The sequence below is a fragment of the Panthera pardus genome, unplaced genomic scaffold (assembly GCF_024362965.1).
Source record: "Panthera pardus isolate Hobbes unplaced genomic scaffold, ASM2436296v1 HiC_scaffold_22, whole genome shotgun sequence".
Classification (NCBI taxonomy): Eukaryota; Metazoa; Chordata; class Mammalia; order Carnivora; family Felidae; genus Panthera; species Panthera pardus.
The window spans coordinates 20,533,841-20,550,986 of NW_026526788.1; the positions used below are offsets into that span (position 1 = coordinate 20,533,841).

The 17,146-nt window shown below is 35.4% G+C and overlaps 1 protein-coding gene across 4 annotated transcripts in view; it reads left to right on the plus strand.

Annotated features, from left to right (window-relative positions):
• The window catches only part of PHYHIPL (phytanoyl-CoA 2-hydroxylase interacting protein like), a 93,225-nt gene that overhangs the window by 58,104 nt on the left and 17,975 nt on the right, over positions 1–17,146 (plus strand). For all 4 annotated transcript variants that reach the window (XM_019436082.2, XM_019436084.2, XM_053910296.1 and 1 more), the window contains exons 2-3: positions 13,133–13,329; positions 15,225–15,399. In XM_019436082.2, the coding sequence (XP_019291627.1) occupies positions 13,133–13,329; positions 15,225–15,399 (372 nt within the window). The remainder of the gene's footprint in view (positions 1–13,132; positions 13,330–15,224; positions 15,400–17,146) is intronic.

Below are 17,146 nucleotides of genomic sequence, written 5' to 3' on the forward strand. Positions count from 1 at the left end.
TCTGCATGTTGCTGTCCAGTTCTCCCAGCACCATTTGTTAAAGAGACTGTCTTTTTTCCATTGGATGTTCTTTCCTGCTTTGTCAAAGATGAGTTGGCCATACGTTTGTGGGTCTAGTTCTGGGGTTTCTATTCTATTCCATTGGTCTGTGTCTGTTTTTGTGCCAATACCATGCTGTCTTGATGATGACAGCTTTGTAGTAGAGGCTAAAGTCTGGGATTGTGATGCCTCCTGCTTTGGTCTTCTTCTTCAAAATTACTTTGGCTATTCGGGGCCTTTTGTGGTTCCATATGAATTTTAGGATTGCTTGTTCTAGTTTCGAGAAGAATGCTGGTGCAATTTTGATTGGGATTGCACTGAATGTGTAGATAGCTTTGGGTAGTATGGACATTTTGACAATATTTATTCTTCCAATCCATGAGCACGGAATGTCTTTCCATTTCTTCATATCTTCTTCAATTACCTTCATAAGCTTTCTATAGTTTTCAGCATACAGATCTTTTACATCTTTGGTTAGATTTATTCCTAGGTATTTTATGCTTCTTGGTGCAATTGTGAATGGGATCAGTTTCTTTATTTGTCTTTCTGTTCCTTCATTGTTAGTGTATAAGAATGCAACTGATTTCTGTACATTGATTTTGTATCCTGCAACTTTGCTGAATTCATGTATCAGTTCTAGCAGACTTTTGGTGGAGTCTATCGGATTTTCCATGTATAATATCATTTCATCTGCAAAAAGTGAAAGCTTGACTTCATCTTTGCCAATTTGGATGCCTTTGATTTCCTTTTGTTGTCTGATTGCTGATGCTAGAACTTCCAACACTATGTTAAACAACAGCAGTGAGAGTGGGCATCCCTGTCGTGTTCCTGATCTCAGGGAAAAAGCTCTGTTTTTCGCCATTGAGGACTATGTTAGCTGTGTGCTTTTCATAAATGGCTTTTATGATCTTTAAGTATATTCCTTCTATCCCGACTTTCTGGAGGGTTTTTATTCAGAAACGTTGCTGAATTTTGTCAAAGGCCTTTTCTGCATCGATTGACAGGATCATATGGTTCTTATCTTTTCTTTTATTAATGTGATCTATCACATTGATTGATTTGCGAATGTTGAACCAGCCCTGCATCCCAGGAATGAATCCCACTTGGTCATGGTGAATAATTCTTTTTATATGCTGTTGAATTCAATTTGCTACTATCTTATTGAGAATTTTTGCATCCATATTCATCAGGGATATTTGCCTGTAGTTCTCTTTTTTTACTGGGTCTCTGTCTGGTTTAGGAATCAAAGTAATACTGGCTTCATAGAATGAGTCTGGAAGTTTTCCTTCCCTTTCTGTTTCTTGGAATAGCTTGAGAAGGATAGGTATTATTTCTGCTTTCAACGTCTGGTAGAACTACCCTGGGAAGCCATCTGGTCCTGGACTCTTATTTGTTGGGAGATTTTTGATAACTGATTCAATTTCTTTGCTGGTTATGGGTCTGTTCAAGCTTTCTATTTCTTCCTGTTTGAGTTTTGGAAGTGTGTGGGTGCTTAGGAAGTTGTCCATTTCTTCCAGGTTGTCCAGTTTGTTGGCCTACAACTTTTCATAGTATTCCCTGATAATTGCTTGTATCTCTGAGGGATTGGTTGTAATAATTCCATTTTCATTCATGATTTTATCTATTTGGGTCATCTCCCTTTTCTTTTTGAGAAGCCTGTCTAGAGGTTTATCAATTTTGTTTATTTTTTCAAAAAACCAATTCTGGGTTAGGTTGATCTGCTCTACAGTTTTTTTTTTAGATTCTATATTGTTTATTTCTGCTCTGATCTTTATTATTTCTCTTCTTCTGCTGGGTTTAAGCTGTCTTTGATGTTCTGCTTCTATTTCCTTTAGGTGTGCTGTTAGTTTTTGTATTTGGGATTTTTCTTGTTTCTGGAGATAGGCCTGGATTGCAATGTATTTTCCTCTAAGGACTGCCTTTGCTGCATCCCAAAGCATTTGGATTGTTGTATTTTCATTTTCATTTGTTTCCATATATTTGTTAATTTCTTCTCTAATTGCCTGGTTGACCCACTCATTCTTTAGTAGGGTGTTCTTTAACCTCCATGCTTTTGGAGGTTTTCCAGACTCTTTCTTATGCTTGATATCAAGCTTCATAGCATTGTGGTCTGAAAGTATGCATGGTATGATTTCAATTCTTGTATACTTATGAAGGGCTGTTTTGTGACCCAGTATGTGATCTATCTTGGAGAATGTTCCATGTGCACTCGAGAAGAAAGTATATTGTGTTGCTTTGGGATGCAGAGTTCTAAATATATCTGTCCAGTCCATGTGATCCAATGTATCATTCAGGGCCCTTGTTTCTTTATTGACCATGTGTCTATATGATCTATCCATTTCTGTAAGTGGGGTGTTAAAGTCCCTGCAATTACCACATTCTTATCGATAAGGTTGCTTATGTTTGTGAGTAATTGTTTTACATATTTGGGGGCTCCCATATTCGGTGCATAGACATTTATAATTATTAGCTCTTCCTGATGGATAGACCCTGTAATTATTATATAATGCCCTTCTTCATCTCTTGTTACAGCCTTTAATTTAAAGTCTAGTTTGTCTGATATAAGTATGGCTACTCCAGCTTTCTTTTGACTTCCAGTGGCATGATAAATAGTTCTCCATCCCCTCATTCTCAATCTGAAGGTGTCCTCAGGTCTAAAATGAGTCTCTTGTAGACAGCAAATAGATGAGTCTTGTTTTTTTATCCATTCTGATACCCTATGTCTTTTGGTGGCCCATTTAGTCCATTTACATTCAGTGTTATTATAGAAAGATATGGGTTTAGAGTCATTGTGATGTCTGTATGTTTTATGTTTGTAGCGGTGTCTCTGGTACTTTGTCTCAAGGATCCCCCTTAGGATCTCTTGTAGGGCTGGTTTAGTGGTGACGAATTCCTTCAGTTTTTGTTTGTTTGGGAAGACCTTTATCTCTCCTTCTATTCTAAACGACAGACTTGCTGGATAAAGGATTCTCGGCTGCATATTTTTCCTGTTCATCACATTGAAGATCTCCTGCCCTTCCTTTCTGGCCTGCCAAATTTCAGAAGAGAGATCGGTCACGAGTTTTAATAGGTCTCCCTTTATATGTTAGAGCTTGTTTATCCCTCGCTGCTTTCAGAATTTTCTCTTTATCCTTGTATTTTGCCAGTTTCACTATGATATGTCGTGTAGAAGATCGATTCAAGTTACGTCTGAAGGGAGTTCTCTGTGCCTGTTGGATGTCAATGCCTTTTTCCTTCCCCAGATCAGGGAAGTTCTCAGCTATGATTTCTTCAAGTACACCTTCAGCACCTTTCTCTCTCTCTCTTCCTCCTCTGGAATACTAATTATGTGTAGATTATTTCTCTTTAGTGCATCACTTAGTTCTCTAATTTTCCCCTCATAATCCTGGATTTTTTTATCTCTTTTCCTCAGCTTCCTCTTTTTCCATAATTTTATCTTCTAGTTCACCTATTCTCTCCTCTGCCTCTTCAATCCGAGCCGTGGTTGTTTCCATTTTATTTTGCAACTCGTTTATCGCATTTTTTAGCTCCTCCTGACTATTCCTTAGTCCCTTGATCTCTGTAGCAAGAGATTCTCTGCTGTCCTCTATACTGTTTTCAAGCCCAGCGATTAATTTTATGACTATTATTCTAAATTCACTTTGTTTATATTGTTTAAATCCTTTTTGATCAGTTCGTTAGCTGTTGTTATTTCCTGGAGATTCTTTTGAGGGGTATTCTTCTCTTTGGTCATTTTGGATAGTCCCTGGAGTGCTGTGGAACTGCAGGGCACTTCCCCTATTCTGTCTTGAATAACTCGCATTGGTGGGTGCGGCCACAGTCAGACCTGATGTCTGACCCAGCCCTCTGCTGGGGCCACAGTCAGACTGGTGTGTGCCTTCTCTTTCCCTCTCCTAGGGGTGGGATTCATTGTGGGGTGGCGTGGCCCGTCTGGGGTACTTGCACACTGCCAGGCTTGTGGTGCTGGGGATCTGGCGTATTAGCTGGGGTGGATAGGCAAGGTGCAAGGGGCCTGAGGGGCAGGCTCAGCTGGCTTCTCCTTAGGTGATCCGATTCGGGAGGGGACCTGAGGCAGTGGGAGGGAGTCAGACCTGCCACCGGAGCTGTGGCTCTGCAGAAGCACAGCATTGGGTGTTTGCGTGGTGCAAGCAAGTTCCCTGGCAGGAACTGGTTCCCTTTGGGATTTTGGATGGGGAATGGGCGAGGGAGATGGTGCTGGCGAGCGCCTTTGTTCCCTGCCAAACTGAGCTCTGTCATCCCAGGGCTCAGCAACTCTCCCTCCCGTTGTCCTCCAGCTTTCCTGCTCTCTGAGCAGAGCTGTTAACGTACAACCTTCCAGATGTTAAGTCCCGTTTGCTGGCTGTCCGAACACAGTCCGTCTGGCCCCTCTGATTTTGCAAGCCAGACTCGGGGTCTCTTCTTGGCCAGCAGGCTGCCCCTCCGCCCCGGACTCCTTCCCACCAGTCTTTGTAGGGCGCACTGCCTTGCTGCCCTTCCTACCCTCTTCTGTGGGCCTCTCGTCTGCGCTTGGCTCCGAAGACTCTGTTCTGCTAGTCTTCCGGGGGTTTTCTGGGTTATTTAGACAGGTGTAGGTGGAATTTAAGTGATCAGCAGGACGCGGTGAGCTCAGCGTCCTCCTACGCCGCCATCTTCGACACTCTCTCAAGGTAGTCATTTTTAATTGAAAAAGGATATAATCACCAATGAAGATATAACTATTATATACAGTTGACTCTTGACCAATGCAGGGGTTAGGGGCATAGACCTCCTCTGCAGTCAAAAATCCACATTGTAACTTCTGAGTCCCCCAAAAGTTAACAAATAAATACCTACTATTGACCGGAAGCGTTACCAATAACATAAACAGTTGATTAACACATATTTTCTATTTTATATGTATTAAATAATATATTCTTACAGTAAAGTATGCTAGCAGAAAATGTTAAGAAATTCATAAGTTAGGGAAAATACATTTAAATTATTGTACTGTATGTTTATGTTTTCTGTTTATAAGACGAATTGTCTGTCAGTACCTACATCAATATTGTCTTATATGATACAAAACACTGTAGATGTTATACGTATTACTAACACTAGACATCAAACATGAAAGGACAATGTGAAAAAGAAATTCATATTTATTTACAGGTATAACAATTCATGCATTGGTAATGAACATGCAGTAATATGATTACTTTTATGTTTGCCTAGTATGATCAATACAATTGCCTCATGGCAGCTTAGCCTATACAATGATGAATGAATTGTTATAAAATTTTTATGGCATACAGTATTATAGTTATATTCATAATACAATATTGGGAACACTGTTACATTAAAAAAACTTATCTGTGACTGTAGGCTAATGCTCATTTTCTCCTATCATAAGAGACAGGGGCATGTTGTATGGTAATGTAATTCTTTAAAAGCAAAGATATAAAATAGTAAGAAAGACAACACATTACTAATTTCATATTAAATATCACTCACCTTATGCCCATGTAAGGATAGGCTATCCACTTCCAGACAAGTCTTGCACACAATCTTCTACATGATGAATACTTAGTGATGAAGATGATACAGAACATCTCATACAATTCTTGCAATAAAGTTATTAGATTTTAGCATAAGAACGCTTATAAACAAACACAACAGATGAATTTATCAACTGTCCAGTGGGATGATTATTCACTATTCATTAAGTAGAAGGGAATCACCATAAAGGTCTTCATTTTTGTCTTCATGCTGAGTAGGCTGAGGAAGAGGAGGAAGAGAAGGGATTGGTCTTGCTGTCTTAGGAGTGGCAGAGGTTTAGGAGGTGGAAAGGGAAGCAGGAGAGGGAGGCACATCTGATGTAATTTCATGGAGATATATCGTAATTTCTATCTGACTTTTTGCTTTTCCATGTTTCTAAAAATGTTTCTATATGTTGCCAATCCTTCTTTCACCAATTGCTTTAGTTTCAGTGCCCATATCATAGAAAGGTCCATTGTCATAAAAGAAGGAAAAGAAGTCCTGAATACTCAGAGCCCTTCTGTCAGATTGTCTGATTTCATTTTGTTTTCTGGTACTGATTTTTCTACATCTTTTCCTCATTGCTGGCACTGGTCCATAAGTTCTCATCTCTATCAAGTTGTCTTCTGTAATTTCCTCTGGTATGGTGTTTATTAGCTGTTGAATTTCTCCAAGATCTGTGTCTTCACTCCCCAACTTTTTTGCCATATCCAAAATCTCTTTCATGATTTCATGAAACACAGTTTTCTGCAGCAGATATTTATTGTTTGGGGTTTGATGGCTTTCACAGCTTTTTCTACTAACAATGATAGTAATTTCAATTGTGTAATCCTTCCAGACTTGCATGATTTTCTTTCTATCAGTGCTTTCTTCCATAGTGTTGATAATCTTTTCCATACAGTACTGTGTGTAATTAGCCTTTTAAATGTCCTCATGACACCCTTATCTAGAGGCTAAATTAGAGGCATTGTGTTTGGATGTGAGTAGACTACTTTGATGCCTTTGGTATTGAATTCATAGGGTTCAGGGTGGCCAGCAGCATTGTCCAATATCAAAAGAACCTTGAAAAGTAGTCCCTTACTGGCATGGTACTTCCTGAATTTAGGGACAAGGCATCAATAGAACCAATCCAAAGAAAGGGCTCTCATTGTTTAGGCCATCTTGTGCAACCAAAAGACTGACAGCTGGTATTTATCTTTTCCTTTAAGGCTTGGCAGTTAGCAGCTTTATAGATCAGGCAGTCCTGATCGTAAGCCCAACTGCATTTGTTAACTAATTTCCTCCTGCTCACTTCTCTCCCTTGCTAATAATGTCCTATGTGGCATTTCTCCCCCCACCTCTGCAGAATAGGGCACTTTCATCTGCATTAAATACTTGTTCAGGCATATATCTTTTCACCTCAATGATTTTTGTAATGGTATCTGGGAACTCATCTACTGCCACATGGTTAGCAGAAGCTGCCTCTCCTGTTAACCTTGACATTTTTTAAGCTAAACCTCTTTCTAAAATTATCAAACCATCCTTGGCTGGCATTAAGTGCTCTAGCTTTAGATCTGTCACCTTCCTTTTGCTTTAAGTTGTCATATAGCTTTTTATGGAATCATATTAGATTCTATAGATATGCCTTTCTTATAGCCATCCTGCACCCACATAAAAGCTTCATTTTCAATGAGATAAAAATATATTTCACAAAATGTATAAGGTTTTCATGCCTGCTAGTACAGCTGCAGTGAAACCCTCACGATTTTCATTTTGTTTTTCTTTTTTTCTTTTTCTTTTTCTTTTTTTTTACAGTGGTTCTTACATGGGATTCATTTATCTTAGAATGGTGGGCAACCACAGCTGAAGATCACAATCTTCAGTACATATCAAGCAATTCAACTTTTTCTTGTATGTCATGAAATTTGTCTGTTTCTTGGGAGCACTGCCAACATCACTAATGGCACTTCATATGGGTCTCAGGGTGTTATTCAAGGTTTACAGTACTGCAGTAAACACAAAAATTACATGAGAACTGCAAGAGATCACTTTTTATTGCAATATGCAGTTTAGTGGAGGGACAAACTGCTCATGTGGAGATGATTAGCATCATACCGTGTTTTAAGCATATACTTGCAACACTTAAGCTCACCACAATAGCAATAGGAGGTGGCTATGAAATTACAGTAGTTCAGTATGTACTACAGTTAATTTTATGGAGTTATGATTTAATACTGCATCTTTGTTTGTTTACATTTCTCTTGACTGCAAATAGTGCCATATACAATCTGCAAGTGTATGTGTAAGTTTTGATATTTAAAATAAGTATATTTATATTTTTATACAATGTAATACACATATATGCTGTAGCATCAAGATATAGAAAGCAAAATGTTTTAGACACTGAAAGGGAAATAAGCTGAAACACTTGAAGTAGACCAAAAAGTAAGAATGAGACGATCTGAATATTTTTCCTTTTATGGATTGTGCTTTTGGCTGAAGTCCAAGATCTCTTCACTTAAGCTAGATCCCAAAGACTTTCTTTTTTTTTTTCCTAAGAGTTTTATGGTTTTTATGTTCTGCATTATTTTTTTAAATCAATTTTGAGCTAATTTTTGTATATGGTGTGAGATTTAGGTCAAGGCTCTTTTTTTTTTTTTTACTTTTTTTTTTTTAAATTTTTTAACGTTTATTTATTTTTGAGACAGAGAGAGACAGAGCATGAATGGGGGAGGGTCAGAGAGAGGGAGACACAGAATCTGAAACAGGCTCCAGGCTCTGAGCTGTCAGCACAGAGCCCGACGCGGGGCTCGAACTCACGGACCGTGAGATCATGACCTGAGCCGAAGTTGGCCGCTTAACCAACTGAGCCACCCAGGCGCCCCATTTTTTTACTTTTTTAAGATAAAATAAAGTTTTAACTTTTGCCCATAGAAACACATGGATATTTTAAATAGCAATAAATGGAATTGATAAGGGTGTAAAAAAGGACACATAGAGTAGTTGGGAATATACATTGATGAAAACAAATGTGATTCAATATTTGCGTATCTTGGGATTTATCCAGAGATAAATAATCATAGATATATACAAAAATACATATAGAATAGAGTTGACTGAAGTGATATTTCAGGAAAACACTGGAAACAATCTACATGTCTAGTATCAAGATGACTGATTAGTAGAATAAAATACACCAAGTTTAGAATTATGTGTAGTCATGTGAAAATGTTCACAATCTATTAGATGAAAAACAGGTTACAAAACATTAAGCACAACATGTTAATAGTATAGAGATTGCAAGTGATTTTTATTTTCTTCTTTGTGTTTTTTCCTAAATATTAAGTAAAGCATAGAACAGTTTAATGTTTTGTTGTGGTTACTATTTATTACTGTCTTAATTAGTTTTTCTTTAATGACTTTAAAAGTATTGCAGAATTTTAAAGTTGTTTTTATGAAGAGGAAAAGTATATAACAGACTATATCTCTGAGTTTGTAATGAAAGTTATTAAAATATATATTAATTTAAACATATACACATAAAACTTTATAAAATAAATATGCTGATATGTACTATAGTAAAAGATTTTTTTATCACTAAATTTTAGGAAAGAAAAAAGATACGAGAAAATTGCCTCATGGTTGCTATTTTTAAGGGAAGTAAGCTAATACCGCAATTTCTTTCTTAGAAAGATAGCTCAGGGCTTATTATTAAAACTAACTACTTTATTACTTAAAAATTTTTTTTAACGTTTGTTTATTTTTGAGACAGAGACAGAGTACAAGCAGGGGGAGGGGCAGAGAGAGAGGGAGACACACAGAATCTGAAATAGGCTCCAGGCTTAGAGCTGTCAGCACAGAGCCTGACACAGGGCTTGAACTCATGGACTGCAAGATCATAACCTGAGACCTCAGCTCAACCAACTGAGCCACCCAGGCAACCAACTACTTTATTACTTAAAAAAAAACATTTTCTTACTTTATTCAAGCTGAGTCATTTATTCCCTTTTACCTACTGTAACTAAGATTTTAGATTAGCTTCTATTGTACCACTCTATTATGAAGAAGAAAAGTCACTCGTTATTTTCATAGCAAAACTGGTGGGGCAAAGGGGCAATGGTACAAGAAATATGCTAAAAATATAGATGCCCTCAATAAAGAGAAAGATGGTCTATTCCAGTTGTTACAAGAGTACATCTAAGTTATTAAGCAGGTATACTTTTCATCTTTATTCAAGATAAAGCTACTTTATCAAATTGAGTCATACACTTCATAAGGTAATCCTGATTACCAAATAAGTTTTTTCTCTACTGTATCTTTCAAAAAGATAAATACAAAGAAAACATCTCAGATTCTAAGGTGGTTAATGAAGGACTTTGATAGCTAAGTAATTTAAATCTCTGTATAAGGCTATTAAAAGAAAAAATATATCATTGTATGTGTGTATTGTATATTCACACAGATGAATGCATACACATATGTTATAAATGAGACAAATAGATTATGTTTCATGATTTCTGTTTTGTAACATGGCCCTAAAATTAAGGAATAAGAATTGTAATGAATAATGTTTGTTTAGAACAGCTTTTCTAATTCTTAAGAGGAAAGGAGGAAAAAAGCAAATTTCAAGGATTTCCATTTCTTATAGATTGGATAATAGATAGAATATATTGACAGTATTTTACTGATATATAGAAGTTCATAATGTTGTAACAACGCAGTTTATTCATAGATTGAAGTATGTGCTACTACAGGTAGATGTGAAGTAGGCTTATTATTCTTTTGTACACTTAAAATGTTTTAGTGAGTCAAGATCTTTTCAAGGTCCATTTAATACAGAGCCTGTGTGTACTTCTCAGCCATCTTCTTAAAAATGTAGAATTATGCTGGACACTCATGGATATTTAAAAATTGCCTTCTTGGTATGTTTGAAGGGCACATTTGAACTAATTATGTGAGCCTGGCAATAAATTATAGTAAATGTCTTCAGTATTAAACATATTGAACTCCATCTAAATGAATCATAAGTTTTTTTTCTCTTAGATAATTTCTCAACTTTCTTGACACATCTCTAGTCTCCTTTTTTAGCATTCTCACTATTTTTTTCATATACCATGTGCTGAATTAACTAAAATGAAGACGAATTTTTCTTAATGCTTTTTCCACTGCCTCCATTTAGAATGCTATGTCCTCAACTTTTCACTACTGTCTTCACTTGTTGAAATTCTGCAACAATAGTGGAATTTTAAATGGAAAAATTTTGTATCTTAGTGTTTATATGTTGAAATTGCATTTTAATTAAATTGGATCAAATGTAAAATAGCTTTCTTTTCCTCTGTATGATCTTAAATAACACTTTTTCCACTCAGTTGTTATGAAATTATACAGAATCATAATGTGAGTTCTACAGAAACTTCTACCATTAGTGTCCAGAAAGTTTTTCAGTAGTGTTACTTATATTTTAAAGATAATTTGCAATCAGAATAATAGGTAAAAACTTTGAGCTTTTCTAAATAGAACAAAAATTACTGATGTTTGAGTATTTATTGCCTTCCTTTTCCCAAGTCCATTAAAAGGATTCTACTTAGTTTCTTTCCTTCCCTTGACTTCTAAAAGGCTTCATTTAAGTCCCAAGCAATTTGGGGATTCTGTTAGTCCAGATGGGAAGGAAAGAAAAGGGTGAGAGAGTAATTTCTGTGGCAGTTTTATAGAGAGGGAATCTGGGGAAACTGGGGTGTGAGGGGAAGGTACATAGAAGAAAGAGGGATATATGTGTGTGTGTGTGTGTGTGTGTGTGTGTGTGTGTGTAAAGCTTAGTTCTTTATTTTGAGAGAGAGTGCATACACATAAGTGGGGGAGGGGCAGAGAGAGAGGGAGAGAGAGAATCCCAGGCAGGCTCCGTGCTGTCACTCTGGAGCCCAATGCAGGGCTTGATCCCATGAACCGCGAGATCATATTCTGAGCCGAACCCAAGAGTTGGATGCTTAACCAAATAAGCTACTCAGGTGCCCCAGAAAGAAGGATTTTTAAAAGTATTGTTCAAGAAATGACAATAAAGAACATAAGTCATTATTTTTTTTTATTAGAGAGAGAACATGCAAGCAGAGGAGAGGGACAGAGAGAGAAGGAGAGAGAGAATCTTAAGCTGACTCCATGCTCAGTGTGGAGCCCAACACAAGGTTTGATCCCACAATCCTGGGATCATGACCTAAACCGAAATCACGAGTTGGATGCCCAACCAGCTGAGCCACGAGGCGCCCCAAGAATTTAAGTTATTTTGGGATTAGTTTTCAGTTGCCATCAGGTTCCCCTGATCACAACACAGCTTGATATGAGACAACATGGGTGAAAGATTTAATAAAACTGGGAAGTGTCAACAGTTGTATATTCACAATTGAGATGGGAATATGAGGGCAGGAGAATACAATCTAATCTGCAAGTGGAAGTTACTGCCTTCCACTTTTTTTCCACATTCATTTTTGTTATTTTTAATTTTTGTTCATCAAGAGATGTTATTTTATTTCATTAAAGAACAAGTTATGTAGCTGATTTGTGATCTACCACTTTTTATCATATGAATAACAATTACACTTATTTTTTCTCCTCTGGGGCATTGAATTTTATGTTGGCTTGGGGGAAAGGAACATAGGAAGGAGAAGTGGAGTAAAATTTGATCCAGTATGTCTTTCACTATGAAACAAACTTGGCAAATTCATAGTTTTTCTCTTTTTGACCTGTCCTCCATCATATTTTACTTTATACTGTTAGCTAAAGTTTCTTTTTTAGTTTGTCAGTTCCTCTTACTGGAAATGCAGGAAACTGTCTTTAAAGTAACCACATGTTGGATCAAGTTCTTCAAGATTTTAATGATATCAATCAACTTGGCAGTTGTTTTTTTCTCTTTTAGCCTTATTTATTGTCTTAATACTCAAAATTAAATTTATCAAGGCACAGCTGGTAAAAAGATTCCTAAAATATCCTTGACATAATAACTTGTAAGAGGATGGTCTTCAATATTATCTGTATATGTAGTATAACCATCACATCACATCCTGTTTCTATACATAAATTTCCAAAACTAAAGGAAAAAGGAAGAAAAATTTTTATAGACTATCACTGACACCTCATATATTTTTTAAAGAATATTTTTTTATTTGACTGGATTCTTTCATTAGCAACATTTTTGGCATCATCTAGTTTAAAACACCTGACATTACTTTAGAGCAGAATTAATTGGTCATGTAGGAAAAATGATCTCTTGGGGCTTTTCAGATGGAATCTACAATGTAAGACTCATCTTTCATAGATTAGACAGATGGATTATCAATGTTTTGTTTACATTCTATGAAAACAGAAATTGGAAAAGTAAATTGAAAATGTAGAGGTTCCACATTCAGTTTTTCTAATTCAGTTCTGCTTTTTTCATTGGTAAAATGATTTTGTAAATGACATTAGCTATCATTAGCACTCAAATTATTTCATGAACAAAATGAAATCTCAGATTTAGCAGTTAGTTGAGTTCAGAACTGTATATACAACTGATGGCTTTTTCTGGAAAAATACATTAGTTGGAAACTACCTGTGCCTTGTTTTCTTGCAGGGAACAAATCACAAGACAGTGGCATAGCAGAAATGGAAGAACTTCCAGTACCACATAATATCAAAATAAGCAACATTACATGTGACTCATTCAAGATTTCATGGGAAATGGATTCAAAGTCAAAGGACCGTATTACACACTATTTCATTGACCTCAATAAGAAAGAGAACAAGAACTCCAATAAATTTAAACACAAGGTAAAATCTTAACACACACTTATATTCATTTGCATCTTAAAAACGTTATAAATATGAGGACATTTTAAAAGGAATAATGTTCTATTAATTACTTATATGATGTGTTTGACATTGGGAGAATAAAAATTACATGTCAGTTTAAAATTCTACTCTAAGAGATTTTTTTAGGAAAATGAAATGTCAAATATACTATTAAAATACAGTTTTTCCCAGAAAAGGTAAAATCATGACTCTCATATAGACATAAAAATGAACATGTGTTAAAGATTTAACTCACTAATTAACTGCTGAGGTGTTTCAATGGATAATCCAAAGAATGGACACAGTTATGGATCAGAATACTGAAATAAATGTATAAGTAGAGGCAAAACTGGTTTGGGGTCAGGACGAAGTAAGGGCCAGAAGAGAGAATTGGACAAAATTCGTTTGCATGTATTTAGACAAGAATATCTACAAATTACAGTGTTATAAAATAGCTTCCACAGAATCAGAAGAAGATAGCCAGAAGAGTACACTATAAGCAATGCATAGTCTTCATTGAAGCACACATTTTTCCCTATAATAACTTCCAAAAGAGGAATTTTATGTAGCTTATAAACTTTAGGGTATTTGTAAAATACTTTAGGGCTGAAAATTGCTTTATTTATTCTATTTTATGGTTTGAAAATACAAATCAACCATTAAATGTCTTAGACATGTAACACCTTTCTGATATTTATTCTTATAACAGTCTACTTACCACATATCTATTCTGATACATGTCTCCCTACATAGACATCAGAGGTAGTATAGAGAGAAAAATATTTATCTGGTTTAAGTATTCTTATGTTTCAGTATTTTTACTGATGAAAACTGGTCTTTTTTTAAATATTGATACTAAGTTTTAACTCAGCAAATCTTTTGGAAGAGCTGTCTTATCTTGTCTGGAAATTATGCCTTTTACCAAATGCAGTTATATTCACTGATGATAAATGAGAATTATATGTACAGATAAGTGTGAGAGAACAAGATCAATAAGTCATTGTTCTAACCATGTTCCGAGTTTGATTATGCCTTATGGTTATGGATACTCTCTTTTCTGACATTTGCCTTCTTGAAGTAGTTTTGAAATATTTCCTTGAAGTATCTTTGAAATACTTAATGTGAAATGATGATTAGGTCAAGATTTGACCCACTTTTCTTTATTCCATACTTAGAAAAACATGTCTTTGGAAATGTAGTGAGTATTCAACTAGCAAGTTTAATTACCTTATTAATCATTGTTTGGAAATATCTAAACATTTTTATGACACATGAGCTCCATACTTGAATATAGCTGAAACAGATATCACCTCTTTTGTATATAAAATGGATTAATTTATCTTAAAATAGCTGTTTTTAAAATGTGCTCTCCCTTCACATATAAAATATTTAGTAATGGGCTACTCTGGTAAAACTGATTGGTAGTATAAATTAAACAAATATATTTTAAAATACAAAATCATTGAATTTTATTTCTGTCATGTTTGGAATTTTAGAGGTTTTTGTTTTGTTTTATCATTTAGTATTAGAATATTGTGTTTTAAGGTGCACATATAAGGAGTATACAGAGAAGAACAAGACTCAAGAAAACAGGAACCTAAGTACATTTATGTCATTAATTAGCTGTATGACCTTGGGTATGTCTCTTGATCAAGTTGGGCCTTATTTTTTACATCTGGAGAATAAGAGATTTGAATATAATTGTTAAATATCTTTAAAAATGAAAATTCTGTCATCAGCCAGGAATTTAATAAATTCTTCCAAATTGTTTATAATTGATTCAAGTTATACTGCTAAATTAACTGATTTCTTCCCTCCCTTTTTTCCTACCTTCCTTCATTCCCCTTTCCTATTTTTCTGTCTTTTTGTCTTAGGATGTTCCAACAAAATTGGTGGCAAAAGCTGTTCCCTTGCCAATGACTGTCCGTGGACACTGGTTTTTGAGCCCAAGAACTGAGTATACAGTCGCAGTGCAGACTGCCTCAAAACAGGTTGATGGTGATTATGTTGTGTCTGAATGGAGTGAAATTATAGAATTCTGCACAGCAGGTAAGAGAACAGAAAAATACAGAAAAATATTTAATAAATATACAGAAAAATATTTAATAGTTCCTAAAAAGCTAGTTACATATTTAAAATATTTTTAATTATAAGGTGATATGAACTGCATTGATTATGTTTGCATTGCCAGTAGCACTGTGTAACAGAACAAACTATGCTGTATTGGTTGGAGTGATCTGAGATGGCATTAAATCAGTTCTTTTCTGCATAGTTTGATTTTTCAAAATAAAAACTTTGCAAATAAAACTGGTGTAGTTTGAAAATATACTCAGCATATTTTAAGCTTTGTTTTGAGAGAGAGTTATTTTTTTTTTAATTTTATTTTCACAGATACTGAAACAAGGAAGCCAGGAACATCTTTCTGTAATTAGGGAAATGGATGCAGATCTTAATGACTGTACCTAGCAGAAATGTTACTCGATTTTTCACTTGAATGCTGAAAATTTGTATCTAAACTAGTGTCCTCTGTGTGTGTGTGTGTGTGTGTGTGTGTGTGTGTGTGCTTCATTAGAAAGTACCTCATAGCCATTTGGCCTTCAGATATCTGATGTGGAGAGCCCATCCCCTTTGATCTTGAACTATAATTTAATATTCCATTAGATGGAAATGTTACCATTCATCTCATTCATTTACTTGTTTATTCATTCATTTAAGAAACAAATATTTAGTGGACACTTAAATAGGTGTTGAAGTGGTACAAAAATATCTCTACCTGAATACATCTGTCATCCTCTCCTTGTTTCTTAGAATGGGGCTTTGTTTCCTCTTTGTACAGGTGATTGTTTCCTCTGAAAATTTGTAGAGAGAGGCTAAATGTTTTATCAACATAAAGGAGCTTGAAGAAAGAAGTCTTAAAAATTTGCCTCAACTATTGTAGGTTGCTTAGAAATTTTCCACAGTTGAGGCATCCTTCAGATAAATCAGCTTCCCCCCACCATAGCCTCACACATGCATTATTTTCCCCCTGTAGCCTCACTCAGTACATACTTAGCTACAGTACGTGCATACATACTCAGTACATACTCTCACTATCTTGTGTTTTTCTTAAACTCAGTGTAAAACGTTTCCTATGGGTATGTTAAATGGATAAAATTTTAATTCTGTGTGATTTTGATTTTATCTTCAACCTTTTTATTAGGAAGTTGCTAAGGATTATAACATCCTTGATTGCTAAGGATTTCAGTCTTTGAGAGCAAGGAAAATAATATCTCTCTGGTACCGTATTTCTTATCAAAGATACTAATTATAAGATCCACCATTTTATATATCACTAAGGAAAAATACTATCAATTAAACTATGAGACAGTGTTTTCATGTCACAGCTATTGTAAGACTCATGTCAGAGAAGCTAAATGTGAAGAAAATACATTTTCAGAGGCACCTGGCTGGTTCAGTTGGTTAAGCATCCAACTCTTGATTTCAGCTCAGGTCATGATCTTATGGCCATGATATTCAGCCTGCTTAAGATTCTCTCCCTCTTTCCCACTGCCCTTCCCTGCTTGCATGCATGCATGTGCACTCTCTCTCAAAATATAAAAATAAATAAACAAATAAAACTTAATACAAATGGCTCTCAAAAACTTAAGAAATACATTCTGGAATAGATGAAATATGCTATTAATTATAGTTAAGTTATCAGTAATGGAACAGTTGATTTTTATATTGTATTAATAGTGAGTAACATTAATAGTAAAGAATTCTCATTGACATAACTTTTATATATATTTGATGTGTT